The sequence below is a fragment of the Piliocolobus tephrosceles genome, chromosome 1 (genome assembly GCF_002776525.5).
Source record: "Piliocolobus tephrosceles isolate RC106 chromosome 1, ASM277652v3, whole genome shotgun sequence".
In the NCBI taxonomy this organism is placed as follows: domain Eukaryota; kingdom Metazoa; phylum Chordata; class Mammalia; order Primates; family Cercopithecidae; genus Piliocolobus; species Piliocolobus tephrosceles.
This window is the reverse complement of record NC_045434.1, coordinates 109,687,167-109,713,621: the sequence shown is the minus strand read 5'-3', so window position 1 is coordinate 109,713,621 and position 26,455 is coordinate 109,687,167. Positions and strand designations below refer to the sequence as shown.

The window sequence follows — 26,455 nt, the reverse complement described above, 5'->3', positions numbered from 1 at the left end:
AGTCCTCTGGCTTCAAATTCTTTGCATCTGGCCTTCACACCAAGCTGCCCCACAGCACTTACGGTGGCAAGGAGACGAGAAAGGCAAAGAGTCAGGTGACGTGATCCAGAGAGCATGTTCTTTCTGAGAGAGAGCAGCTGCTGCTGGAAGCTGGATTTTGAGGGAGAAGCCAGTGGAAGAGAGTTTAATTTTAAAAAGAAGTTGTCTGTGGGAGTGAACAGGTCTAGAAGAAAGACGGGTTTAAGGGAGATAGTTCAGTGAGGCGGCCACAGCACCACCAGGGCAGCCAGCCCCACGAGGGCAGCAGAGACCCAGGAAATGGCCTTCTCCCGTTTGCTGATCTTAGGAAGTGCACACAGGGAGGCCTCTTGAGCTTTCAACTGTTCCCAAACTCGGGGCTGACATCAAACAATTCTGCCATCCCTGAAGCTAGAGGCCATATCAACTTTCCAGTTCAGGGCCAGCACCTTTTAAACACAGTGGCAAGAGTAGAGTAAGCACTATCACATGGCTATCTACTTGTATAAGAAATATCAAATTAGTTGCTCTTTCCTGTTTTCTTGAAGCTGCCCATTTTTTAAAAACGGTATAGCCCTAAACAGAGTCTTGTTTTTTGTCTTCACACTATGCAGCCAGCCTTGATAGAGGATAAAATGAGTAATTAAATGATTGACCCCAGATTCAAAGATCTTTGCTAGGTAAGAGCAGTACAAAGGCTCTTGAATCCTGGATCATGGAATCAGAACAAATCTATAGGGAAACAGTTCTCCAGACATCGTGAGTGTAGATCTTCCAAGACATCTGTAGATGTCTTCATCTGCTGTGGAAGATCTATGTCTGCTATCTCGCCTTGTAGAATGGAATGTCCTAACCGAACCCAAACTGGATTGCTATTTGCAGAACTGATGGGTTAATGACCCCGTTTGTTTAAAATCAATACAGGGCCACAGGGGAATAATTGGGGCTGTTTTGTGGCTATGGGAAAAGACAGCACTTTTGATGTTGTTTGATCTGAGCCTCTGGCAGGAACGTGGGTTGTTCGGAAACACAGAGGTGGGGTATCCACACCCTCATCTCTTCCCATCAGGCCGTTGAGTAGCTGTGAATTCCCTACCTTTGGGGAGAGGAGTTAGGGTGGAAGCTGAAGGAAGTGTGTTCATGAAAGATTTTGTGGGAGTCTGGATCTAAACACGCAGGGCATGTGCAGAATCATATCAACAAACAACCTCTCTGTTCCAACTCTGCTCAAACCAGAAGGCCACTTGAGTACCCTGAGGACTGAGGCTGGCCAGCATGCCCATTAGAAGAGATCATGGCATGGTGAAAAGCAGGCTTGTGAAGACGGCAGCACAGACAGTGATGGGGAGGCCCTGAAAACTCCCAGAAATAGCAGGAGAGGCCCTATATGGGGAGAGAGGGTGTAGATATGCAGGTGGGAGCTAAGAGTGTTGGTGATTCTGGCATGAATGGCAATATAACCTCATTCCCACCCATGGCTGCTGATGTCTTGTTCTTGATTTGTTTTTCCTGATTTGAATGACTATTTCACTTAAGCTATTACAACTTGGTTTCTCATTGATCAAAAGCAGCATCCCTTTAGTCAGGTGGCAGTTTCCCATAAAGGATGAGAAGAATGGCCTTTTCACCAAGAGAATCTGAGAACCACTGATTTAGTCTATCTCCCTTTCTTTGGGTAGGGCAGCATTTGATACCAATTCAGAAATGAGTTAGAATATTATTCTTTGAAAGAAACGTTTCCAGAAATACTTTTCCAGTGATACCCTAGAAGAAGTTACTCATACCTTGGAGTTCATTCAACACTGGCTAGGAATTTATTGGCTAAAAAAATACAAGTGATTTCCTGGACCCCGATCCAGATTCTCCACCTCTTCTTCACCTCTGACTGATGGAATGCATGAGAACTAAGATCTTGAGATGTTATTTGAGTGCAGCCTTGCTCGGGTGTGGTCTATCATAGCTCCTCTGACTACCGCCATTGTTACCTGGCTGCAAATGATTGCTGGCAAGGATAGAGGGTCCTTCAGAATTCCTGGGAGATCAGAATCAGTCTCTGGGTGTGGGCCATTTGTCATGGTGATTATTCTGTTGTAGCATCACTTTATTTATGAACCAAAGAAATCTTCAGTCACATCTGTTCAGTAGGAGCCATTTCCTTTGGAGTCAGGACACGTGAGAAGGGCTTCAAAGAGTTGCCTACTTTGTTGGGGAATAGAAAGGGAAAATGGAGTTGAGATGTATTGCCTGCCCCTGAAGAGTGTTTCTGCAGCAAAAGTTCCAAACTCTATCATGGGGTTTTCATGGGGACTAAATACAAGTTTATTTTCAGGGCCGAGATCAGATATCATTACTGCAAAGCTCATCAGTAGGAAAGTCAATAGGAAGGCTTGGTACACAGAGATTGCAATCACCTCTCACCAAGTTTTGGTGACGTGAACACAACTGAACTTCTTCAGAACCCAAGAATGTCAAAGCTAGGAGCCTTGGTTCAGGCTGCCACATTTCAACTGCCTGAGTTTGAGGAAGCAGGCCATGGCTACAACAGGCTGTACAACTTCTTGCTAAAAAGGAATAGCACTGAGTTCTACTGCCTCATCTTTCATAGTATCATGTGCCTTTCCTTTAGAGCACTGACTCCAGGTGGCAATGTTACATTTGGGTGTTGATGTGTGATAGTTTGTCTTCCTCCCCCTCTACAAGTTCCATGGACACAAATGGCATTTGTTTTGCCCATCTTTGTATCCCCAGCATCTAGCTAGCATGGTCATTTTTTGTTGAACTAATAAATAAAAATATTGGGGAGTACAAGAATGAGACCCTCAATTTCTAGAGAAGAAAACAGACCCAGAAAAGTATAAAGTTGCCCAAGGTCACACCTTAAAAAAGTGATAATGGTTTTAGCAAAAACCTAGACTACAATTGTGTCCCAAAGGGAATGGTCTTGGGCAGACCTGAGAAAGGCATTGTCTTTTCCACATGCCCCACCTTCGCAGTTCCCAAGGCTGCTAGAGGACAAAAGGTCAAGAATGCTATGGGAGCCGCTACTTTCCTTTCTTTAGGGCTCTTATTCTGACCACAGGAACAAAATATCACAGGGAAAGCATGAGGCCTTGCAGCATTTGCTTTGCATTTCAGATTCTTCTGGTTATGGATCCTGGTGTGTCACTAGCAAGGGTTACTAGGAGTGTTTTTCTCTTTTTTTCTGAAATGTTTTTCTTCTATATTCCCATACCCACGGGAGGTTGCAGTCTGTTTTATAATTATGCCTACAGACTCTTCATTGCCTAAGGTGGTTTCTGAGAATAAAAAGAAAAATGTAAAACTACTATTAGCCAAACAGTGGCAACTGTGCAATGTTCTTTCTGCTCTGTGTACACTTTAGAGGTTGGCATATTTGCCACACGTTGGTCTGGAGGATTCTCTGAACGGTAAGACCAGCCTTGTCTTACTGACCAGTCATGTCTCTGGTGCTGCCCCAAAGGCAACGGTGGGCACACGGTCCCTTCTCTATTTAGGAACGGGGCGAGCTAAAGATCAGGCTTGAGGCAGGAGAATCACTTGAACCTGGGAGGTGGATGTTGCAGTGTACTCCAGCCTGGGCAACAGAGCTTGACAATGTCTCAAAAAAAAAAAAAAAAAAAGTTAAAATTGGCCAGGCATGGTGGCAGGCACCTGCGGGCCAGCTATTTGAGAGGCTGAGGTGAAAGGATGACTTGAGGCCAGGAGCATGAGGCTGCAGTGAGCTATGATCACACCTCTGCACTCCAGCCTGGGCAACAGGGCAACACCCTGTGTATATGAAAAAGGAGACTCTTCTATACCTGTTTACCCATGGGTCCCAGAAGCTCATTCCTGTGACAGGAGCCCAAAGTGTATGTGCTGGGGAGGTAGGTGGCTCTGCAGATGGGAACCTGTGGGGTGGTTATCTCAGGACCTCCTTCCTTCCTGATCTACACGTGTATCCACTTAAGAAAGCTGCAATGCTCCCTCTGTCACTTCTCATGATGCCTCGTCACCATCCAGCAGATATCTACCCCAGCCCATGGCTGGCTACATTGGTCTCCAGGTGACCAGACAATATGAAGAGGCTCTCATTCACTCATTTGAAAGCTGCTCCTTGACCTCTTTCATTTTCTCTAATTCTTGCCCACCCCTCCCCCAACAATAGCTACTTACCCCTTCTATTCCTTTGACCTCTCCTCCTTTTGGTCATATGACTGATTATAGAGATGATTCCCAAACTCGTGATCAGTATGCAAATGATGAGAATGGACGTCCTAGAAGGAACCACAGCAGATTTCATGTTCCTCGGAAGAAACTGCCTATTGGTTCTTAGCTCTGGATCCCTTTTTCTGGGATTTGCACCCCTGCCCCCACCCAACCCAGTTACAGTAGCTTCTGGCAACTGTATTCCTTTAGAGTGACCCTGTCCTTTGGACCACACTCAATGGGACCTGCTGAGCATCTGACTAAGCTGGGCCAATGAACCCCTTCCTCAGAAATTAACTGTGGATTGGGAATAAGAGAATCCAGTCTCAGACTTGCCAGTCTCTTGAATGGGGGAGAAATAAACTCAGGAACCACAAATGGATGACTGTTAGGGGAAAAAAGAGAAATATACAAGGGCAATACAGAGACAGAAGGAAGGAAACACACAGATTCGAGGCAGATTAGAGACTGAGGTAAATTCGTGATGATGCATCTGACAATTTTCAAGCGTGGCCACATCCCTGCTCCTGCATTTGAAACACCTCTCTCTCCTTATGATAAATGTCCCCTTTTAATTAAAACAGCTAGAGGGCATTTTTGCTGCTTGCAACCAAGAGTCCTAAACTATATTTTTTTTTGAAAGAAACCAAATACTCACATTAAGGATGCACAGTTAAGGTGGAGAAATAACGTGCAGCAGAAAAGTTATTGGTGCAAATCAACTGTCATATCATACTGTTGTCACCCCAGCCCCTACCTCCACCCCACCGCCCCAAGCCCATTCATCTGCCAAGACTATGACTCACCTGGAGTGGTCAGTCTCACTGACAACTTTGGGAGCCTTGCAGCTTCTGGTTTTGTTGCCTGATAGGTCTGAATCAGAAAGGATTTGTTAAGTCAGGTGAGGCCCATAGCCAGGTCCTGCCTCTGCCTCTCAGCTGTAGCTCTGCCTGTCATTCTCTCAGTCTCCAAAGACTGAGTTCCCTGGTTGACTTCAGAGTAAAGCAGAGGCACCAGTACAGTTGTGTGAATGTGCCTGGCACAGGGAACAAGGCTGAGGGGACAAGCAGGGACCAACATTTAGCCCACACTCTGCTTGCTAGGCCATGCACCCTGCCACTGGGCTCCATGCACCTGAAAGAAGGGGCCCCTTTTCCAGATTTGAACAAAGGCCCCAAATGGACTAGAAGTGGCCCATGGTTAGAGTCCCACAGAGGCCTCTTCCCCATAGAAGGGGATGCCAGAGGCACTAGAGGGCCAATCCTATCCTTAAAGAATTGCTCATTTGGTGATGTAATTGCCATGTTTTTCTTATGACAGCCACCAAAACCCAATGGGAGCAGTGGCACCACGACCACCTACAATGCCCCCTCTGATAAGATGTGGGAGAGGTCTGTGTTTCATTTAAACTAAGGAGTACGTTCAGGTGGGAACGTTCTCTAGTCTGAGCCTAAGATTCAAGTCAAGATGTACAGTTAAGTAAAAGGAGAACCACACAAAGTAGAAACACTGTGGGTGCGAACGATATTATATTCCGTAAGATGCTTGCTGAATCAATCACTAGTTGGGCAAGTGTTAGCAAAACTCTCTTTCTAGCATGGGGATAGGTTTCCCAGGGCACCCCTTAAGCCCTTCTGGTTTGTTTTCCTACCAGCATTGTGCCCTGGACTGTGATAGAAAAGGACATCCTTTCTAGAAATGGAAACAAGGAGAAGGCACAGGGGAAAGGGAAAAAAAAAAAAAAAGCAGAAGAAAGAAAGGCTAGTGCCTTCTGAGACAGAGGTTTTCCAGTGCAAAAGAAGGTTTTCATCATTCAACAGAAGGAACCTGAGTGAATGTCTGGAAATCCTATGTCTTAGCTCCAGCCAAGAGTCACAATTGGTTAACTCAGACTTTTCTGCTATGGGTTCCAGTTCCACCCATACCTTCTCAGTGGTCTCCAAATATAAACTGTACATTCCTTAAAAGCAAAAGAGGGTGCTTACTAGCTGGACCACTAGTTGGATATTTATATCTTTAAATTATTATTATTATTATTTTTGGAGACGGAGTCTCATTCTGTCATCCAGGCTGAAGTGCAGTGGTGTAATCACAGCTCACTGCAGTCTCAACCTCCCTGGACTCAGATGATCCTCCCATCTCAGCCTCCCGAGTAGCTGGGACTACAGGCAGGCACCACCACATCCAGCTAATTTTTGTATTTTTTGTAGAGACGGGCTTTCTCCATATTGCCCAGGGTGGTCTTAAACTCCTGGGCTCTAGCAATCCACCAGCCTCAGCCTCCCAAAGCGCTGGGATTGCATGAGTGAGCCACACCTGGCTACCTCCGTATATTATTAAATTATTTAAGCTGACAGTTACCAGGCACCTGGGTCATTTTTTGCAGCCTCAGACACCTCTCAAGAAACTAATCTTCAAGATTCTAGACCCACAAGGCACATAGACTTCTTCTTTTTTTTGAGACTGACTCTCACTCTATCGCCCTTGTTGGAGTGCAGTGGCACAATGTCGGCTCACTGCAACCTCTGCCGCCTGGTTCAAGCGATTCTCACACAGACATTTAATAACAACTTCAAAGCCTTTCAACACAAAGATCTCACATCTATTAGACCCTGTCAGCCCTCTTCTAAGGTCCTTAAACCAGATTGCTGCAAGGGAAGAGAAGTTCTAAAAGTGTCCCAGGGCACAGACACCCTCCTCGTCCCCAACTTCCGCTATTCCCCAGCACTGTTAATGACCAGCCTATGTTTGCTGGTGGAAGAGAGAGGCCAGGCAGGCCCAGAGTACCCAGGGGGAGTCTGAGTTGGGGCTCACTGGCTTCAGAGAGTGCTCTCTTAGCAGCAAACACCCATGGCCGTGGGTCACATCCAGCCAGACCTCAGGCAGGCTCCTTACCTTTTCCAGACCAAAAGTCATTGGCCAGGGTTCCTTTGTTGTCAGTTACAATCAGCTCCGTAAAATCCATGTCATCCCTGGCAAAGTCCCGCTGGATGCCACACCAGTACCAGCCCGTGTCCTCTTTGGTCAGGCAGGACATAGTGACAATGAGCTGGTTCCCTGTGTCCCTCAGGGCCACATGATTGGTGCTGTTGGGGGAGAAGGCAATGATGTTGCAGTAGTCACGGAAATAGCCTCGGCACCAGTATTTGGGGTGATCCTTGTAGCGGGCATTGTAGTTGCAGATGGCAGAAGCCGTGTCCAGCACAAAGCTTTCCTTGACCTTTTCATCCATGACCATGGCATCTGTGAAAACACACACACACACGCACACATGCACACACACAAGCACCATTGTTCTCTCAAAACATTGCAGCTCCTGCCCTCCTGAAGGATAATTAATTAAAGAATCGGAGGCTGATTTTTGCCTCTTTTTGATTGGCAACTGTTATGGGCTGAACTATGTCCCCTTCAAAACTCATATGTTTCAGTCCTAACCTCCAGTGACTCCAGAGTGTGAGTGTATTTGGATATAAGGCCTTTAAAGAGATAATTAAGTGAACATAGGGTCATTGGGGTAGTCCTTAATTCAATCCAGCTGATGTCCTTATAAAAAGGAGAGATGAAGACACTGACAATACAGAGGAATGGCCCATGAGGACACAGCCAGAAGGCAGTCATCTGCAAACCCAGAGGTGGCCTCAGAATGAAACCAAACTTGCCAGACGCCTTGATCTTGAACTTACCACCTTCATAACAGAAGGAAATAAATTTCCATTGTTTCAGCCGCCCAGACTGTGGTTTTGTTGCTGTTGTTGTTAAAAAAAACAACAGTTTATTTAGTAAACTGATAAAGCAACCCTGGAGAAGTCTTTTTCCCCGGCTTAAGTGTGGGTAAAATATGGAGGCCTCCTACCATTGCGTGACAGAGGGCCTTGAAGAGCCCGAGGCTTACCGTTAGGAGGCCCTCTGTCCCTAGCTCCCAACCCACCTTAGCACCCTCAGAAAGAAAGTGAGGTTTGGAGGCTTCTGCTGGCTGCACAGGGCTAAAAACAGAGGAAGTCATGTTCTGTCTTTAAGGGATAAGAACTTCATGTTCCCTCCGTACAAGACCAACATAGGCACCCCTATCATCTCAGGATATTGCACAATGAGGAAGTCGTGCACACCAGGTCCAGCTTGACCATGGTGGGGAAAGTGTCTGACCAAGAAGAGAAGATGGGACAGCAGAGCCCATCCTTCTCTCAGCCTTCCAGATGTATAGCAAACACCATTAAAATGCAGGCTCAGCTTCTTTATAACATTTTGTTTTCATAACAACCCCACAGGAAGATAGCATGATCTTCAGTTTATAAGTATGAATGCTGACCCAGAGAAAGGTTCAGCAACTCTAAATGCCACACAACTGAAGGTCAGACAGAGCTGGGAAAAGGCCAGTGTTCCAAGTCTCATCTTTGGGATCAAGCACGAGTGGAAAGGGGAAAGTCATGTCCTCATATATGTGCACATACATTTTTGAGGGGAGAATGGGGAAGGGGAACCTGGGTGAACTAAAAGAGAAAATACAGAGCTCTCATTTTATTTTATTTTATTTTATTTTATTTTATTTTATTTTATTTTATTTTATTTTATTTTATTTTAGTGGAGATGCTGGAGAAAAATATGGAATGCAGAATGAATTTGCATGACAGCCTTGCACAAGGGCCATGCTAATCTACTCTGTATCATTCTAATTTTAGTATATGTGCTGCCAAAGTGAGTGCAGAGTCATCATTTTAGTCAAGCTTTTCAATTTCCTCACAAACTCTCTTATCTGAGCTAAGAACAAGAACTAATATGGACAAGACCTATTTTCATCGCTTTTTATTTTCCCATCCCACTCCTTAGATGGTTCGAGCTAATAAGCAGGGACTCCAAGTAGGAGAGGACTTCAGTGCAAAGTCTCTGGAAAGCCCACAGCTTAAAAGGCTGGAGCTGTTCCTTCCCCCATCCTACCTGAAAAGAGAGCCACGGAGAGTAGAATGAAGAGCCACATGACCGGAAGGAAGCAAACTTTCAACTGGAATGATAGAATGTACCCAGGGAGCCCAGGAATTCTGAATCTGTTTAATGGAAACACATATGCTTGAGTTTAATATGGCTTTATCCTGGTTTGAAGAGACCAGTGAAAAAGGAAAACAACCAGTTAGTCCAAGCAGTGCTGCCATGTATAGGTACACTGCACAACGCACCACACCACATGCTCTTCATAGACATAAACTTACTGACGGGGCAACCAAGAAAATTCTGGGCAGTAGAGATCTCCCTCCTGCATAAATAGGCTCTGGCCCACACTCAGAAAAGCACATGCAGACAACCATCACTGGTACCCATTTGTATGTGCTCTACTGTGCCCCGTCCTGCTGCCAACGGTCCTGGTATCATCAGAGGCCACTTTTGTCTGTCTACCACTCTTGGAAGCCCAATTTCTTATAAGTTGGAAGGAATCCTAGTAATCAGATTCCTAACTAACCCAGCTCCCAAGTGGACATTGCAGGCTCATCTGGGGAGTACAGCCAGAGGTGGAGCATGCCAGCTGTCAGTAGCCTGCATGCCTGGGACCTGGAACATGTGAGCAGGTGGAAGTGTGGGTGTTTGGATGGCCACAGTTTGGGTTGCCGTCTTCAGACTTCCTGAAAGCTTTCCTGAGAAGAGCTGGGACAAAGCAAGAAGATTTGTCTTTGCAGCAGCAGCAGCTTCTCCTGATTCTAATGGGACTCTTGTGCTCTGACCACTGGCTTTAAAAGTTTGAATTATTGAACCACCTCTCAGGTGAAGTTAAGCTGGGTGCTACTTATCACATCCCAGAGCCAGCACGTCCCATCAAGGGTCATACATAGATTGTTCAGGTTATGTAATAATGTCCTCTCTGGAGGAAGGGGAGCCTGTCTCTAATTAATGTGAAGTCAGCATGTGGGCCAGCAGCAAGCCTGCATCATGGTAGGTTTTTATCTACATCACCTCAGTTGCTCCTCATCAAAAACCTCCATGAGTTTCACAAATAAATTACATAAATAAAAAAGGAAGGAAGGAAAGGAGAATCTATGGAACAAAAGGGACTTAAGAGACATATTGACAAACTATATGTGGAACTTACTTGGATCCTGATTGAAGCAAACAATTTAGAATATATGGACAGCGATACTATTAGGATATAATTCTTCAATTTATTTTTTGAGATGTGATAATGGCATTGCCATAGCCAACCTTCACGATGGCTCCTGGAATTCATGCTCTTATGTAGTCCCCTCCCACACTGAATCAGGACTGGCCTGTGTGATCAATAAAATATAGCAGAAGTGATGGCACGTGATTTCAGAGGCTAGGTCATAAAAGGTGTGCAACTTCCACCCTAGTCTCTCATGCTGCTCCCTCTTGGGAAAGTCAGCCACCATGCTGTGAGAACTCTAAAGCAGGCTATAGAGGGGCCAGTATGGAAAAACCAATTCACCAGACATGTGAGAGTCATCTCAGAAGTGGATCCTCCAGCCACTGTCAAACCTTCAGAAAACTGCAGACCTAGCACACTCATGAGACACCATGCATTAACCACCCAACCATGCCCCCTGAATTCCTGACCCATAGAAACCATAAGAGATGATAAAGGATTGCTGTTTGAAGCCTCAAAGTTTTGGGTATAATTTGTTGCACAGCAATGAATAATTAATACAAATATTGTGGTTATATTTTTAAGAGGCAGTCTTTATCTCTGACAATACTTCATGCAAAACAAACACACTCAGCATTGCTCAGAGATGGCAACATGAAACCAAAGAAAGCAGCAAAAAGAGAAATGGATTGTGCACAGATATCAGCAAAATGCCCAAGACATGAAAAAGTATCTTTAAAGTAAATGAAAGTGCTAGAGTTACAGAGAATGAATAATGTGTCTACTAGTATTCGGAATATTACTTGGTGTATTAATTCCATAGAATTAACTTTCATTCTATTTAGATGTATAAATAGGAGGGTAAATAGGCAATAAGAATAAACCAAATACTTTTTAAAACATCTTTTAGAAATCCAAACTGAAAAGTTGATAGATGAAATAACTTAATATCTAAAATTTCAAGATAGTCAAGCAGGGTAAGTGGATACAGGCACAAATGAAACAAGATTGGCCATAATTTGATAATTACTAAACAGGGTAATAGATAAATAAGGGGTCCTTCTTCTAGTCTGCTATAGTTTGCATATTTGACCCTCCAAACCTCACACTGAAATTTGATCCCCTATGTTGGAGGTGGGGTCTAGTGGGAAGTATTTAGGTCATTGGATCCCTCATGAATGTCTTGGTGCTGTCATTGTCATCATGGTAATGAGTGAATTCTCAATCTATTAGTTCCCATGAGAGCTGATTGTTTCAAAGTATCTGGCACCTCCCCGCACCCTGCTTCCCTTGCTTTCACCATGTCATCTCTGTATGCTGGCTCCTCTTTGCCTTCCACCATGGGTGGAAGCAGCATGAGGCCCACACCAGAAGCCAAACAGGTCCCAGCACCATGCTTCTTTTACAGCCTGTAGAACTGTGAGCCAAATAAACCTCTTTCCTTCATAAATAACCTGCCCTCAGTTATTCTCTTATAGTAACACAAACAGACTAAGACATAGTCACTCCACTTTTGTATGTTTTATGTTTTCCATAAGAAAAAGTAAAAATCAAAAAACAAAAACAACTTTGACACAGGTATTATTAATCTGATCTTACAAATGAAGAAAATTGAGGCTCAGAAGTTTAAGCAGCTTGCCCACATTCACACAGCTAGTAGAGCCACTGTGATTTGGTGGTAAATCTGGGAGGAAAACAAACATTGTGCTGCTTTCCCAATAGTGATAATACTGTAAAATTGTAGAGCATATTAGAATTTACAAAGGATCTTTACAGACAACTGTCATCTGAGTAGTTAGAGCAAGATGCAGCCCAAGTTTTCTTACTCCCATCATACTCGGCTACAGTAGCTAAGAGCAGAGTTTCTCTAGAAAATGTGCATTTGGTCAAACGAAACTGAATATACAGGCCGGGCGCGGTGGCTCAAGCCTGTAATCCCAGCACTTTGGGAGGCCGAGACGGGCGGATCACGAGGTCGGAAGATCGAGACCATCCTGGCTAACCCGGTGAAAACCCATTTCTACTAAAAAATACAAAAAACTAGCCGGGCGAGGTGGCGGGCGCCTATAGTCCCAGCTACTCAGGAGGCTGAGGCAGGAGAATGGCATAAACCCGGGAGGCGGAGCTTGCAGTGAGCTGAGATCCGGCCACTGCACTCCAGCCTGGCTGACAGAGTGAGACTCCATCTCAAAAAAAAAAAAAAAAAAGAAACTGAATATACAAGTGGACTATGGCCAGACTATATATGAAAATAGAATCCTGACCTGCAACCTGCAGCAACCTGCTCAGGAAACCAACTGCTAATCAATAAATAGTAAGCCAGTAAGCCAGCCTGCTGTAAGTCAGACTAACAGGAAGTCAGATTGCTATCTTAAGCCAGAAAGCCAAACAATAGCCCCTTTAACAATCAACCCAAAATGGCCAGGACTCAAAGCAGTCAGGCAAGAGACATAAATAAAGGGCATCTAAATAGGAAGAGAAGTCAAACTACCCATGTTTGTGGATGACATGATTCTATATCAAGAAAACCCCATAGTCTCAGCCCAAAAGCTCCTTCAGGTGATAAACAACTTCAGCAAAGGTTCAGAATACAAAATCAGTGTATACAAATCACTAGCATTCCTATAAACCAGGAACAGGCAGGCCGAGAGCCAAATTAGGAATGCAATCCCATTCACAATTGCCACAAAAGGATAAAATACCTAGGAATACAGCTTACCAGGGAGGTGAAAGATCTCTACAATGAAAATTACAAGACATAGAAAAACATACCATGCTCATAGATAGGAAGAATCAATATCATTAAAATGGCCATATTGTCCAAAGCAATTTACAGATTCAATGTGATTCCTATCAAACTACCAATAACGTTCTTCACAGAACTAGAAAAGATTACTTAAAAATTAATATGGAATCAAAAAAGAGCCCAAATAGCTAAGGCAAACCTAAGCAAAAAGAACCAAGCTGGAGGATATGACATTACTCAACTTCAAACTGTACTACAGGACTACAGTAACCAAAACAGCATGATACTGGTACAAAAACAGACACATAGATGAATGGAATAGAATGGAGAACCCAGAAATAAAGCTACACATCTACAACCATCTGATCCCTGACAAAACTGACAAAACAAGCAGTGGGGAAAAGATTTCCTATTCAATAAATAGTGCTGGGATAACTGGCTAGTCACATGCAGAAGATTAAAACTGGATCCCTTCCTTACACCATATTCAAAAATCAACTCAGACGGATTAAAGATTTAAATGTAAAACCCAAAACTATAAAAACCCTGGAAGGCAAAGTAGCCAATACCATTCTGGACATAGGAATGGGCAAAGATTTCATGACAAAATGGCCAAAAGCAACCACAACAAAAGCAAAAATGGACAAATGGGATCCAATTAAACTGAAGAGCTTCTCTGCACAGCAAAGTAAATTATGGGAAAAGTATTTGCAAACTATTCATCTGACAAAGGTCTAATATCCAGCATCTATAAGGAAATTAAACAAATTTACAAGAAAAAAACAAATAGCCCATTAAAAAGTAGACAAAGGACATGAACACTTCAAAAGAAGACATACATGTGGCCAAGAAGCATGTGAAAAAAAGTTCAATATCACTGATCATTAGAGAAATGCAAATCAAAGCCAAAATGAGATACCATCTCACACCAGTCAGAATGGCTATTATGAAAACGTCAAAAAATAACAGATGCTGGTGAAGTTGCAGAGAAAAGAGAACACTTAGATATGCTGTTGGTGGGAATGTAAATTAGTTCAGCTGGTATACTAATTGAACCAATTACTAAATAAAATTAGTTCAATTCATGTATAACTAATTTGTGAAAAGCTGTATGGCATTTCCTCAAAGAGCTAAAAACAGAACTATCATTCAACCCAACAATCCCAATACTGGGTATATACCCAAAGAAATATAAATTGTTCTATCATAATGACACATACATGTGTATGTTCACAATAGCAAAGACATGGAATCAACATAAATGCCCATCAATGGCAGACTGGATTTAAAAAAAAGTGGTACATATACACCATGGACTACTATGCAACCATGAAAAAGAACAAGATCATGTCCTTTGCAGGAACATAGATGGAGCTAGAGGCCATTATCCTTAGTAAACTAATGCAGTAACAAAAAAACAAATATTGCATGCCCTCCCTTATAAGTGGGAGCTAGATAATGATAAAACATGGAGCCAAAGAGGGAAACAATAGACACAGGGGCTTACTTGAGGGTGGAGGATGAGAGAAGGTAGAAGAGCAGAAAAAATAATTGTTGGGTACTAGGCTTAGAACCAGGGTGATGAAATAATCTATACAACAAACCTATGAAGTTACCTATATAACAAACCTGCACAGGTATCCCTGAACCTAAAACAAGAGTTTAAAACATAAAAAAAATTAAAAATTTTTTAAAAGAGACATTAAAAAATACCCAGGACTTAATTAGTAACTGAAAAACTCCCCTAATTTTTGTCCCCAGTTTCAACTTAGGATCAACCAAGAAAGCCAAATACGTGCCCCCAGTTAATCAAATAGGCTGCCCCACTTCTAGTTACCCTGCCTACAGCTTCACCATGCCAACAGCCTCCAATCAAGGCACACCTAAAGCCTTTCCCTTTTTTCACTGATGAAAAAAATTGATTGAACAGGCATTAATCTAAGATGGCTCTGGCGCCTTGGATTCCTACATAACAAACTGAAACCCAACTCAGTGCAAACAGTAAAACAAAACTTAAGCTTAACCAATCAGAAAACACCAAACTAACCTTGAACTAGGGACTTTCCACTTTAACCAATAAAATATATTTTCTTTGTCTTACTTTCACAAATATCTCATGAAAGCTTCCTCTCTCGCCCCCTTTGGGGGAGCACTGAACCACTTGCAGTCTGGTGCTGCCCAATTCACAAATCATTGAATGCTCAAATAAACTCATTAAAATTTGAATGTGCCTAAGTTTGTGTTTTTATGCTACTATAAATGTTTCCAACTCTTCTGCCTACCTTTGAGTCTCTGCCAAAATGCAGGTGACTACAGCTGACCCCCTTGCTATAGCAAGCTCAGAATAAATAGCCTTTGCTTCTTCTCATTAGGTGGGTCTCTACTTTTTTCGCCAGTTGACTTGATTTTAAAAATAAAGCAAATAAACCCAGTTACTCAACATCCACCCTAGTTCCAGTTTATTCATATGGAGGAAAGGGAGGAAGCAAACCTCAGTTTTGTCTGGGTGGCCTTTTTCATCTTATTCCTTTAGAATAAAAGTCCGCAGTTATCCTTTACCATTTAGCTGAAAGAGAGCAAGCCAGAAGAGGGGCTCCTGGGAGATTTCTGTGACACTAATCTCTAAACCTGAAACCAGAGTGGATCTTGTCACTTCTAACCAAGCTCCTCACCGTGATTCTTCATTTATCTTTTTTGAGTTTACTTTGAAAGACATTTATTTTCACTGTAAGGACTCCTGGGCTTATGGAACACCTTAAGTCAGAAGATTCCCGTTAGACAAAAATAAAAAAACAACTCCCAACAATCTATCAGTGGACTTGCTAAGCAGTGGCAATCAGAAAAAGAAAAAAAGAGAGAGAGAGAGAGAGAGACAGAAAGGAGGAAGAGGAAGAGGGAAGAAAAGAAAAAAGTAAAAGCAGTTCTGAAACTCAGGAGCTAAGGATACCAAATGACTCAGGACAGAATGCTGTTTTGTCTTGACGGAAGTGGTCCATTTAAATCAAGTTTTAAAAAGCAGGGCAGTGTTAAGTGTTTCTATGGCAACGTAGTGTACAACGTAGTGTATCTACGTTAGAAGCTGTTTGTAAATTAAGAAGCATGGTGTGAGGATTACCAGGAGACTGAGGGCTGCAGGACCCTTCCTCTCATTTCTCCAATGGGGCAAAAATTGTTCCAAGGTGAACAGTGTGCCTGAGACTCCCGAAGCCCTAGAATAAACCTAGGGCCTCATCCCGGAAGTGCCTTTTAAATGCCACAAATTAGAGGGGAAACACCTAGAATTATTGATTCCTGGGCTGGCAGGAGGAGAAGCAAGGCTCCTTTGCTGAAATGAAACATTAAGATAAATTTGGTTATCAGGCTCTGGCCTAAAATTAGGTTCAAGATAAACCTTCAGGACTGGCTAAGAATTAATTTCATTTTCAGATACGCTTACCCACTTTGATGTTGTTTAATTGAAATCTCCATCTTATTGCTCTTGTCTAGCTAAAATATTGTCTTGAAAGTGAGAGTTCATAGCAGCAAATTTGGATAGATCAAACCAGAGATGACACCTTGAATCTCTAGAGCCACATTCAATGCTCAGAAGATGTGACTGGCACTCTATCCTGTCTAGTATCCTGATTAATTAGAGATCAGCAATAGTAGCTAAGGCAAAACCCTGGAAGTCCTCAAGTGGTGTACAAAGCTGTAGTTTGTACCTATCTGTTAATCGTACGTAAGATGAGCTTGAAAGTTTGGGCTTTAATGTTACAAGTTCCTCTTTATGTCTGAGAATCGGTGGCAAGAAACTTGAGTTCTGCAAGGCAGGGTTAAGCTTACATTCTGGCTCCATTATTTGTTAATCATGAAACTATGGACAAGTTACTTAACTTCTCTGTGCCTCAGTTTTTTCTTCTGCAAAATGGAGATAATCACTATAGTGGTACCTACCTCACAGATTGTCAGGATCAAAGGAGGTAATGCATGCAAAGTACTTAGTGCATAGAGAGTGCTCAACAGGCCAGGTGCAGTGGTTCACACCTGTAATCCCAACACTTTGGGAGGCCAAGGCAGGAGGATCATTTGAGGCTAGGAGTTCGAGACCAGCCTGAGCAACATAAAGAGATCCTGTCTTTACAAAAAAAAAATAATTAAAAAATTAGCTGGGCTTGATGGTATGCACCTGGTCCCAGACATTTGGGAGGCTAAGGTGGGAGGATCCCTTGAACCAGGGATGTTGAGGCTGCAATGATCTGTAATCGAGTCACTATGCTCCAGCCTAGGTGACAGAGTGAGATCTTGTCTAAAAAAAAAAAAAGAAAGAAAGAAAAGAAAAGGGCTCAACAAATCATAGCTATCCATTGTCTCTTTTTGCCCTACCCCCACTACTCCTATGAGAATGAAACACCAGGGGAAATGAATAGGATTCTTTCTCTCACAATAGATGAATGGTTCATAAAGTTGACAAATGCTCTGATGAACCCAGGAATAAGGATCAGGGTGTTCTGGGGCTAAGAGTAAGAAGGTGTGTATGCCACCACATGGCTCCAGGTAGCAAGCAGGTTGAGTGCCAAAGACAGCCAGCTGGGTATTTAAGCTCCAAGTTACCCCAGCAAAGAGCTACATGACAGTTAGCTATTATCTTTTATTTACTCAAAAACATCCACAGGTGAATTCAGCAGTTTAAGTCCCCCTTAAACTCAGTTCATTCCTTCTGTTCCCAACATCTCCTAGGCATCCTCCGAGAGCAGGTTCTCTGCTCAATTCCACAATGACATGGAACTAAGTCACCACCACACACATGTTCAGCCCAACTAGAGCCTTTGGTCAGTAAATCAACTAGGCACCCTTCAGGCTCCATGACTTATTCTTCTATTTGGGAAGGAGGAAAACAGACAATAGTATCAATAATACGTTGTCCTCAAGTCAGGCCTCCAAAACATTGAATACAGGAGAAGGCCAAGAGAAAAATGAAGTGGAGGAAGAGAGTAGTGGAGTGGGGGAGATAAAATTGGGGAACACCAGAGATGCTCCCACCTCGGTGGAAGTAATCAAGGATATAAAAATCCCTTGACCCAGGCATACAGGCCATCAAGTGTTTGTTGATGGTGAATCTGAAGGTCAATGAGACAGAGAGTCATCTCTGATGGATAACTACTCAGAATTCTTCTCAATGCTTGTGTCCAAAGAATCAGAGGGATGGCAGACCACACAGGCTTTGAGGATCAAAAGGTAGGTTTCCTTGAACTTCTTTATTTTATAGGCGTAGACGATAGGGTTCATCATGGAATTGGCATGGGACAGCAGGATGCCCGTGTACAGCACAAGCTGTGGTACCTCACCATTAAAGTAGATGATGCAGTTGATGATGGATAAAGGCAGCCATGACAGAGCAAACAAGAGAAGAACCAGAAACAAGGACTTAGCTGTCTTGAACTCCCGTCCATAAAATGCACCTGTCTCTTTGGAGTTAGAGAAGTTCTGACTGAGTTTGTTCCGGATGATGTAAAAGATGTCAAGATAGATGGCGCACATGACAACCAGGGGGATGAAAATCCAGGTGAAGAAGCTGAAGTATACCATGTAGTCCATTCTTATGACAGAAAGGAATTGGCATGAAAGGAAGGTGACATTTCTGTGGTACTCTGAGGTCAGTTTCATGTTCCAGCCAAACATGGGGGTCAGTCCCACCAGGAATGACACCAGCCAGCAAAGGCCCAGGGCCAGCCATATTCTTCTGTGAGTTGTGACCCTCTTGTATCTGTGTGAATGAAGAGAGCCAGTGAGTCCACAGCAGGAATTGCTAAAGGGTAGGGGAGATGGAGCTGGTAAAGGAGAGAGAGAGAAGTGAGATAAGGCATACACTCTCTTAATGCTCCAATCTTCTGCTAAGGAAGGGCAGCATTGATATTCTATAGTGATTTCAGCTAAACTCCACTGGATATGAAGACAAGATGCACAGACAACGATTGGAGAAAAATCCAGGAAACTTCTATGGGGACTTTTCTAAAGAAGAACACTCTCGAATGGATAAGGAAGATGTTGCCTAGAGTCAAGTGCTTACGTGACTCAGGGCTCCACTTCCTGAGAGCTATACAACAGTTACCTATCTTTTTCTTTCTTTTTTTTTTTTTTTAACTCAAAAACATCCACAGGTGAATTCAGCAGTTTAAGTCCCCCTTAAACTCAGTTTACTCCTTCTGTTCCCAATAAGGCGTAAGCTCAAGAATTATTCTATTCCTGGGAGCTAAGATTCATCTAAGTCTCCGAGGATTGTCTGCCTGGTGAGAAATGATATTCTCAAAGTAAGCTTGCCTGCTGCTCTTGGCACTGTTCTGTTTGGCTGTTGTGCAGATTCTCATAAATTATACTATGCCTCCCCAACACTTCCCCTCTACCTGTGCCTGCTCCTGCTTCTCTATCTGCATGGGTATCCATACTTGGTATTTGAGTTAAATGAATCAATGAAGTTACAAAATTGTGTTGAAGTGTTTCAGAGACCTTAAAAGACTCATCCAGTAAGAGTCCTCATTTCTCCTTAAACTGTCCTTCCGGACAACAGCCTGTATAGACCACAAAAAGGAAACAAATATAGTTAAGTATCAGTAGATTTTTATCTCAATTACATCTCACAACAAACAGGAGATGTTTTATTATAACCTCCATTTTATTGATGGCAATTGTGAAAATCATAGTAATGACAGCCACCATTTATTGAGCACAGACTGTGACTGGTATGTTTCTAAGAGCTTTACATATGTTAACGCATTCCATCTTATGAGGATAGTGCAATTATCCCATGTTATAGATTAAAAGTGAAACACAAACAAGTAACTTCTACAAGCTGGAAGTGGTGGGGCTAAAACTAAAAAAAAGGTAAGTCTGAGTTCCGAGCATCGTAACCACCGTGATACAGAGTGGAAACCAAAGGAGACAAAGTTAAACAACTTGTTCAAGATCAGATCTCACATCTGGGATTTGAATCCAGACTGTCTACATCTAAAGCTTGTTTGTAGCTCCCTCACTCTGCTCTTTCCTCCAGAAAAGTGAAGAGAAACATGAGACCAATGCAATTTAGGTCGCCCGGGGAAGTAGATTTCTCCATTTGGCAGTCCGTTCTCTTCATATAGTCACATGTAATGAAAAATATCTTTAGGAAAAAAGCTCTCACATCTCAGGAGGAGGAGGAGGAGGAAAAAAAAAATATATATATATATACACACAGGATACATATATTTAATATAATAAATATATATACATAGAAATATATATATATATATTCCAAGAATCCCTTTCTCAACACTGAAGTGGGCACAGAATAGGAAGCAAAGATCAAATAATAACCTACATTTGCAAAACAATAGAACCATCGGTTTATCTCCTCTTATTCTTATCTGCCTGCTTCTCCTAAAATAATACGTCTTATCTTAGTAGGCTTTTATCAATTCTAAAACTGAAGAGAATGTTTTACTAATTAAAGATGCATCAAGATTTCATCATTTCTAGCCAAGGGTTAGTAATTATAGCTGGAGGGATTGAGCAGCCACCCCTATCAGTGGGGAGAGGACTAGAGCATTCCTCTGATTCTAGCTCCTGAATCCCAGCCCATTGTTGCTAACCCCCTCACAGACCATATCACAAAAAGACACTTACTGCCCTCTTTCAACATCAAGGGCCAATTTGGATTCATTTTTTACTCAAAAAGTCTGGGCTCTGGGCTTTGTAGTCTCATCTCCCGGGTGCCTCAATTGCTGCCCACCCCACCCTGCAGGCTACCTGACGGTAAGCTTGACCCGCAAGTATCGGTCCACAGCGATGGCCAGCAAGGACATGATGGAGGCGTGGGTAAAGATCAGCAGTAGGCAGGTCATAAAAAGGCAGCTGTAGAAGTGGATTGTGATGCCCAGACTGACGACAACGGCCAAAGGCATAACCAGCACCCCAACAGCAATGTCAGCCAGGGCTAGAGAGACAATGAAATAGAAGGTGGTGGTCTGCAGGCTGGGGTTCAGCTTGACCACCCAGATGACCAGCACGTTGCCCACTATGGCGCAGAGTCCAATGAAAATCTCCATGGTGATGTAGGTAACATCAGTCAATGACAGAGCAGTGCTGTTGTTGGGCATCTTGCCTTCCCAGGGGAACCTCCACAGGGACAGGTGAGCCAGCAAGATCCGTCTGTAGGGCCAGTGGGCCTAGCTCTCGCCAGACGTCTTCCCAGAGGTCCATGTGCAGTGACAGTCTAAAACTCCCAACTCGTTCATTCCTATTCTTTTCTGGTGGGGTGATCTCTTAGAAAGGGCTCATCACAGGTGGATCACTTCCAGCCCCTTTACGTGCTGCACATCCTCAGATTCCCAGAACCCTGGAGGACAGTTCTATATGGACTGAATCTGAAAGTGCTGCTGCTCTTAGTTCCCCAAACCTATGCCCTCAAGGCCTCTGCCTGCAGCTTTTTGGCTTTTTGAGTTCCATCGAGATAAGCAACCCTCTTCAGGGGTGTTTCAGGAAGTGAGATGGGCCAAGAGGAAGTACAGAGCCAGGAACTCTCAGCAGAAAGATGGAAAGAGCAGAGGAGGAGTCACGAGTGGCACAGAGAAGGCTCAAGACAAGATTGGGTATCAGAATTCATTCATTCAGGGACCAGATGACAGTGCAGGATCAGGTGGGAGAGGAGCTGGAAGCACTGACTATGCAATCTTTCTGCCAGCTTAGCAAGAAGATCTCATGACAAGCAGGCAAACACGGGAAGAGGAACAAAAGAGACTTTGGTGGCAGCCTCCTAACCTTAACCAGAACTATTCCTGCTAAGTTCTTGCTTCACTGAGCACAGCCGATACTCAGCCTTTGCAGCAAAGATCCTTGGTCAAAGGGATAAGCAAAGATTCCCTGGTCAGAAGGGCAAAATCTCAGCACCTCTGTGAAGCATCACACCTGTTTAGCCTCCACCTCTGTTTCTCACCTCAGACCCCAGCAAAATCTGGACACTGGCAGCCGGCCAATGTCCAACCCTATGTGAGGAACGACAGAAGAGCAGAATGACCAGACATACAGAAGGAAGGGAAAAGAACGTATGCAACAGAATCAAATGGCATGTGCTCCTGCCCACACTCCTTAAGCCTCAGCCCCATCCCCGCAGGAACAGGCAACTGCGTGGGAATCAGCCCCCTCTCCCTGAAGCTGCTTACCTAGTCATCAACTTCTGGGAACGAGACACTAGCACACCATTGTTATCTGGGGAGTCCATCTGGTTCAGGTGCTTCTCAGCACCACCCAAAGGGATTATTTTAACCAGGCATGTTAGAGAGGCAACAAGAAGGAACACTTGGACCGAAGCCCACACAATAGCTTGAGAGCTTTATCAGTTTTACCTTAAGCATCTAAATATGTACAGCCCAAAACAAAATTCAGCAGTAACAACAGTGGTGTTCTGGTGTTTACTAACAAACACTTCGGAGTGGGGCATAATGGAGAGGCCTCTGCCTGGGGCCCATCAGGGTCCTCTTGTTAGTTCCTCTGCTTTGGCATCATTCATTGATTCCGCTCCCTCCCACCACGCTGTATCCCAAGTTGATCCAAGTCTTAGCAAATCCCATACTTGTCTCTGCCAGACTTGTCATTTCTCCCTGAGCAAACTCCCCAGACATTAAAAAGGGCAGTCCTCTCCAACTGAATTTCCATCATTCTAGTACTTTCCAACATCAGTTCTGCCCACATCCCTGCACTGCTGGAACTTGAAAAGCTTCATCAGCCTCCAATGCATCCTCTGACAAATGTTTCTACCGTAATTGCTTTCTTTATCTGTGCTTCAGAGAAGGAAGTTACTGAGAGAAATTTCTAGGAGGCTGCATGCTACCAAAAAACAAAAAACAAAAAAACCTTTTTCACTATATAGCACTCTTTGAACCTTGGTTAAACACTGCAAAAAACCCTCCCTCCCCTACGCCAGTATATAGTTGAGTTCTTTTGTAATCAGTCCATCTCAGCTGGGTCAGAGAAACCAAGGAAAGGGGTTTGTGTCCAAACACAGCATGCTGTAGGCAAGATAACACATGAAAGAATAACCCACTAGAGAAAAGAAAGGCAGGAGACACACTTAGGGTCACCAACCTGGCCACCTCTGCTCACCTGGGAATTCTACCCTCAGAATTCTCTGCACATACCATGGGGGTTTCTTTTCTGTGAACAAGGGAAGCCCTTCCTTCATGTTCTCTGAATAGACAAGGTCCATCACTGCTGGGGTTGGGGCTGGGGGTGATTTGAGAACAGAGAGGAAGGACTTTCACAGTCACTTAACATTTTGACCTGGAACCCGGCCCTAGATTGAAAACCAAAAGGCAATCTGGGAAAGAGGACAGAGAGGCTGGGGCAGAAGACCACCTCATTTGCCCATTCCTACCGCTGCACCCACAGCCCATGGCACACAGCCATTCTTGGTCATGCACCTCATCACATCTCAAGTAGGAGACGCTGCAGCCTCCTACTCCGCGCCTCAGGCAACCAGAGGAACCATGCCAGAGCTCAACACCCAGGATGACCCCTGCCGCTTCTAAACCATTTAGTCTGTGCATTGCCTCAGGATCACGTCCAGACTCTTTAGAGTGGTTTACACCCTTCTGATGGGTCTCCCAGTCTCTGCAGTCTCCTGTCACCTGGGTCCGCACAGACACCATTGACTCCACTATGCTGAGCAATTCGTGGCTCAGAGTCATTCTCTTTCACTTCCTCTCCCCTGTGCACACACTCTTTGCCCAGTTTGCAGGGCCCTTCTGCCCCAAGTCCACCTAGAAAACAAATACTTTTCTTTCAAGACTGTTCCCCAACAGGACCTTGAAGGAAACTTCCCAGTCTTCACTTCTCCTCTGGGACGGCACTGTGCTGTGTGTATATGACTTCCCCACTTAGCCTGTGAGTTCCTGGAGGGCAGGGACCACCACTTTCCATTTCTGCATTTCTCGCCCCTACTATGATGCCTGGCAGATCATAGGTGCTCAGTACATGTTTGATGAATGAATAGGAAAGCACTTCAGTGAATCAGGTGGCATAAACTAGGCATTGGGTACATAAGGAAACAATAAATCAGTGAGGACTCTTAAGTGCTCTCCATCACACCAACTACTCAGTGTTAAGCAGCTTACATTCACAGACTCATTCAATGCTCTCGAATGAAATAGATACTACCATTATGCTGAGCAACTTGAGGCTCAGCAGGGTTAAATAACTTGCCCAAAGTTGTAAGCTAGGCAGTGGCAAAGCCAGCATTCAAATCTCGGCTTCTGCTTCGGAGCCCAGGTTCTGAATGGCAGCCCTCAGTAAGTAAATGAGCAAATAAATCACAGAAACATTTCAAAAGTACAAGGAGTCCCTGGGTTTGATGTTGCCATGCTATCAAAATCAGTAGAGATCAGTATTCTCAGATCTAAAAAAGAAAGTAGCCACCAAGACTATGGCCACAAAGCGCAAGTATAATGTAGATCTGCAACTGCTCTGAGCTAGGAAGAGATGGCAGGACCAGACAGATGACTGCATGAGCAGACCGCTGGTAAGGCTGCGGCCCCAAGGTGAGCTCTGGGCCAGAAAGGAAAACATTTTTTATTGGATCAAGTTGCAATTTTTTCTATTAAAAATATATATATATATATATATATATATATGTGTGTGTGTGTGTGTGTGTGTGTGTGTGTTAACTGTGGTTAACTGTGGTTCAGGGGAATTTCCCACCTAAAAGAAAGGCCATGGCTGTTTTCAATTCTGCTAGAAGAGGCTGGGTGTGGTGGCTCAGCCTGTAACCTTAGCACTGTGGGAGGCTGAGGTGAGAGGATTGCTTGAGGCCAGGAGCTCAAGACCAACCTGGCCAACATAGTGAGACCCCATCTCTATTTTTTTTAATTAAAAATAAATTTTAAAATTCTACTAAAAGAACCTGAACTCCATCAGGGAAGCAAAGATCTAGGAGAAACCATTGGCTTAAATCACAGGAAGCCAATGACTGGAGGGGAAAGGCCTCACCTGTCCCAAGCCCTGGCCTGGGGCCCACTTGGGTCTGATGCAACTGGGCAGAGCTCAACCACAAGGCTGCAACCTTGCCCTTGGGGTTCCGCTTAACAATCTATGAGGCTGGCAGGAGAGATGATTCATCTGATCCTTTGCAGCTTCTCAGAAAAGCCTAGAAAACCCTAGCTGCCAGCCTACGAAAACAGCAAGATGCAGTGTTAGCAGGAGCCCAGGGAAAGGGCCTCTGGAGCCCTAGAGCTGGTCCCTGGGCAGCTGAGACCGGATGTCAGGCAGGCGAAAGGTGGGGCTTCTGCCCAAGGCTCTCTCCCACCCCACGGCGGCCTGCAGAGTTGCGCAAAATTAGCTTGCTCACTTCCTCTTGGCCCCATCACCACTTCCCCAAAGCCTTATATTTTTATAGGGCTTCATGTTTGCTAGCCGACAGCAGAGGCTTAGAAAAGACAAGTGTTCAGGGTCAGCCCTGAAGATGCCGCTCCCTAGGCCCCTCCCCCACCACTCTTCCGGTTCTGCCACTCCATCAAGCCCCAGGGCAGGCTGGGCTTTCCCGCGCCCAGGGGCTGGTCTGGAGCCGCTCTCCACAGGGGCCTTCTAACCAGGGCCCAGCCACTGAGGCCAATCCAAGGAGCCCAAGACTCACAGGCTGTAGTCTGAGTACCTGGAATTTCACTCCGTGCCAGTGTTGGTGGGAGGGAGAGTGAGGCCTGGAAAGGGAGGTCAAGGTTCCTTCACTCTGAGCAACAGGAAATCCTGCCCAACGAAGGGAAAATGCTCTGAGCGCTCAGCCTCACCCACCAGACCCCCCACCCACACCGAGTGTGTCAGGAGGTCTCCAGGCCCTGGGGGAAAGAGAAGGATTCAGCTAACTGAATTCAAGGCACTCAGAAAGTGAGGAAGCGTTTCAACTGCCGGAGTCTTAGCACGGTAGGATCAGCTTCGAGCGTCTGAAAGAATGACTCCTGCGTCCCAGCTGAGGCGCTATGCTCAACGATGGCCACCAGAGGGCAGCACGTTCCTGCTGTCATTCGGGACCCAGGCTGCTGCTGAGAAAGAATGGGAAGAACTTGAAACGCTCCTTTGAAACTGCTTAACCAGCAACCTCAGATGGTGCAGAAAATGAAAGAGGTGAGAATTAAGGGAAAGCAAAGGGGACAAGAATAGGTAGCCAACTGCCTAAAGTCAATGCAATCCCATAGAATATTCCTGGGCAGTACCAAATTCAGTCCTGCTGACTCCAGAAGGTTGAGAAGCAGCTTTGCGTTTCAAACCTGTGACTGTTCCAATAAACACAGTATTTGTGTTTTGCTTTGTCATGTGCAAAGCTCCTCACACAGTAAACTTTACGGAATTAACTCAACAACCCCACAAGACAGGTATCACCAATCTCATCTCACAGAGGAGGA

At 44.3% G+C, this 26,455-nt stretch overlaps 1 protein-coding gene and 1 non-coding gene across 5 annotated transcripts; both read right to left on the bottom strand.

Annotated features, from left to right (window-relative positions):
• Positions 1 to 1,809: 1,809 nt before the first annotated feature.
• Positions 1,810 to 21,772, bottom strand: ADORA3 (adenosine A3 receptor). Of its 4 annotated transcripts, none has more exons than XM_023232635.2 (6): positions 20,817 to 21,772; positions 9,160 to 9,266; positions 7,123 to 7,470; positions 5,034 to 5,100; positions 4,195 to 4,295; positions 1,810 to 2,214 (listed from the first exon to the last, which is right to left on the bottom strand). In XM_023232635.2, the coding sequence occupies exons 1-6, from the start codon at positions 21,164 to 21,166 to the stop codon at positions 2,147 to 2,149; spliced, it is 1,041 nt and encodes a 346-aa protein (XP_023088403.1). In that variant the 5' UTR covers positions 21,167 to 21,772; the 3' UTR covers positions 1,810 to 2,146. The 4 variants fall into 4 exon arrangements, with proteins under 4 accessions (XP_023088403.1, XP_023088402.1, XP_023088405.1 ...); XM_023232634.2 differs by having other exon boundaries at positions 1,810 to 2,217; positions 20,817 to 21,768; XM_023232637.2 differs by lacking the exons at positions 1,810 to 2,214; positions 4,195 to 4,295; positions 5,034 to 5,100; positions 7,123 to 7,470; positions 9,160 to 9,266 and adding an exon at positions 17,672 to 18,865 and having other exon boundaries at positions 20,817 to 21,608.
• LOC111556073 lies at positions 8,821 to 8,927 on the bottom strand. Its single transcript, XR_002735713.1, has one exon. It is a non-coding gene; the product is annotated as a U6 spliceosomal RNA (small nuclear RNA).
• Positions 21,773 to 26,455: the final 4,683 nt, after the last annotated feature.

Bases quoted from the DNA above. Each gene is read 5' to 3' on its own strand.
- ADORA3 (XM_023232634.2), bottom strand. From the start codon at position 21,166: ATGCCCAACAACAGCACTGCTCTGTCATTGACTGATGTTACCTACATC. The intron at 7,471-9,159 runs GTAGGATGGGGG...GTGTTTTCACAG, and splicing joins CTCCGTGGCTCTCTTTTCAG to ATGCCATGGTCATGGATGAA. The intron at 2,218-4,194 runs GTAAGTAGCTAT...TCCCCAACAAAG, and splicing joins AGGTCAAAGGAATAGAAGGG to TAGGCAACTCTTTGAAGCCC.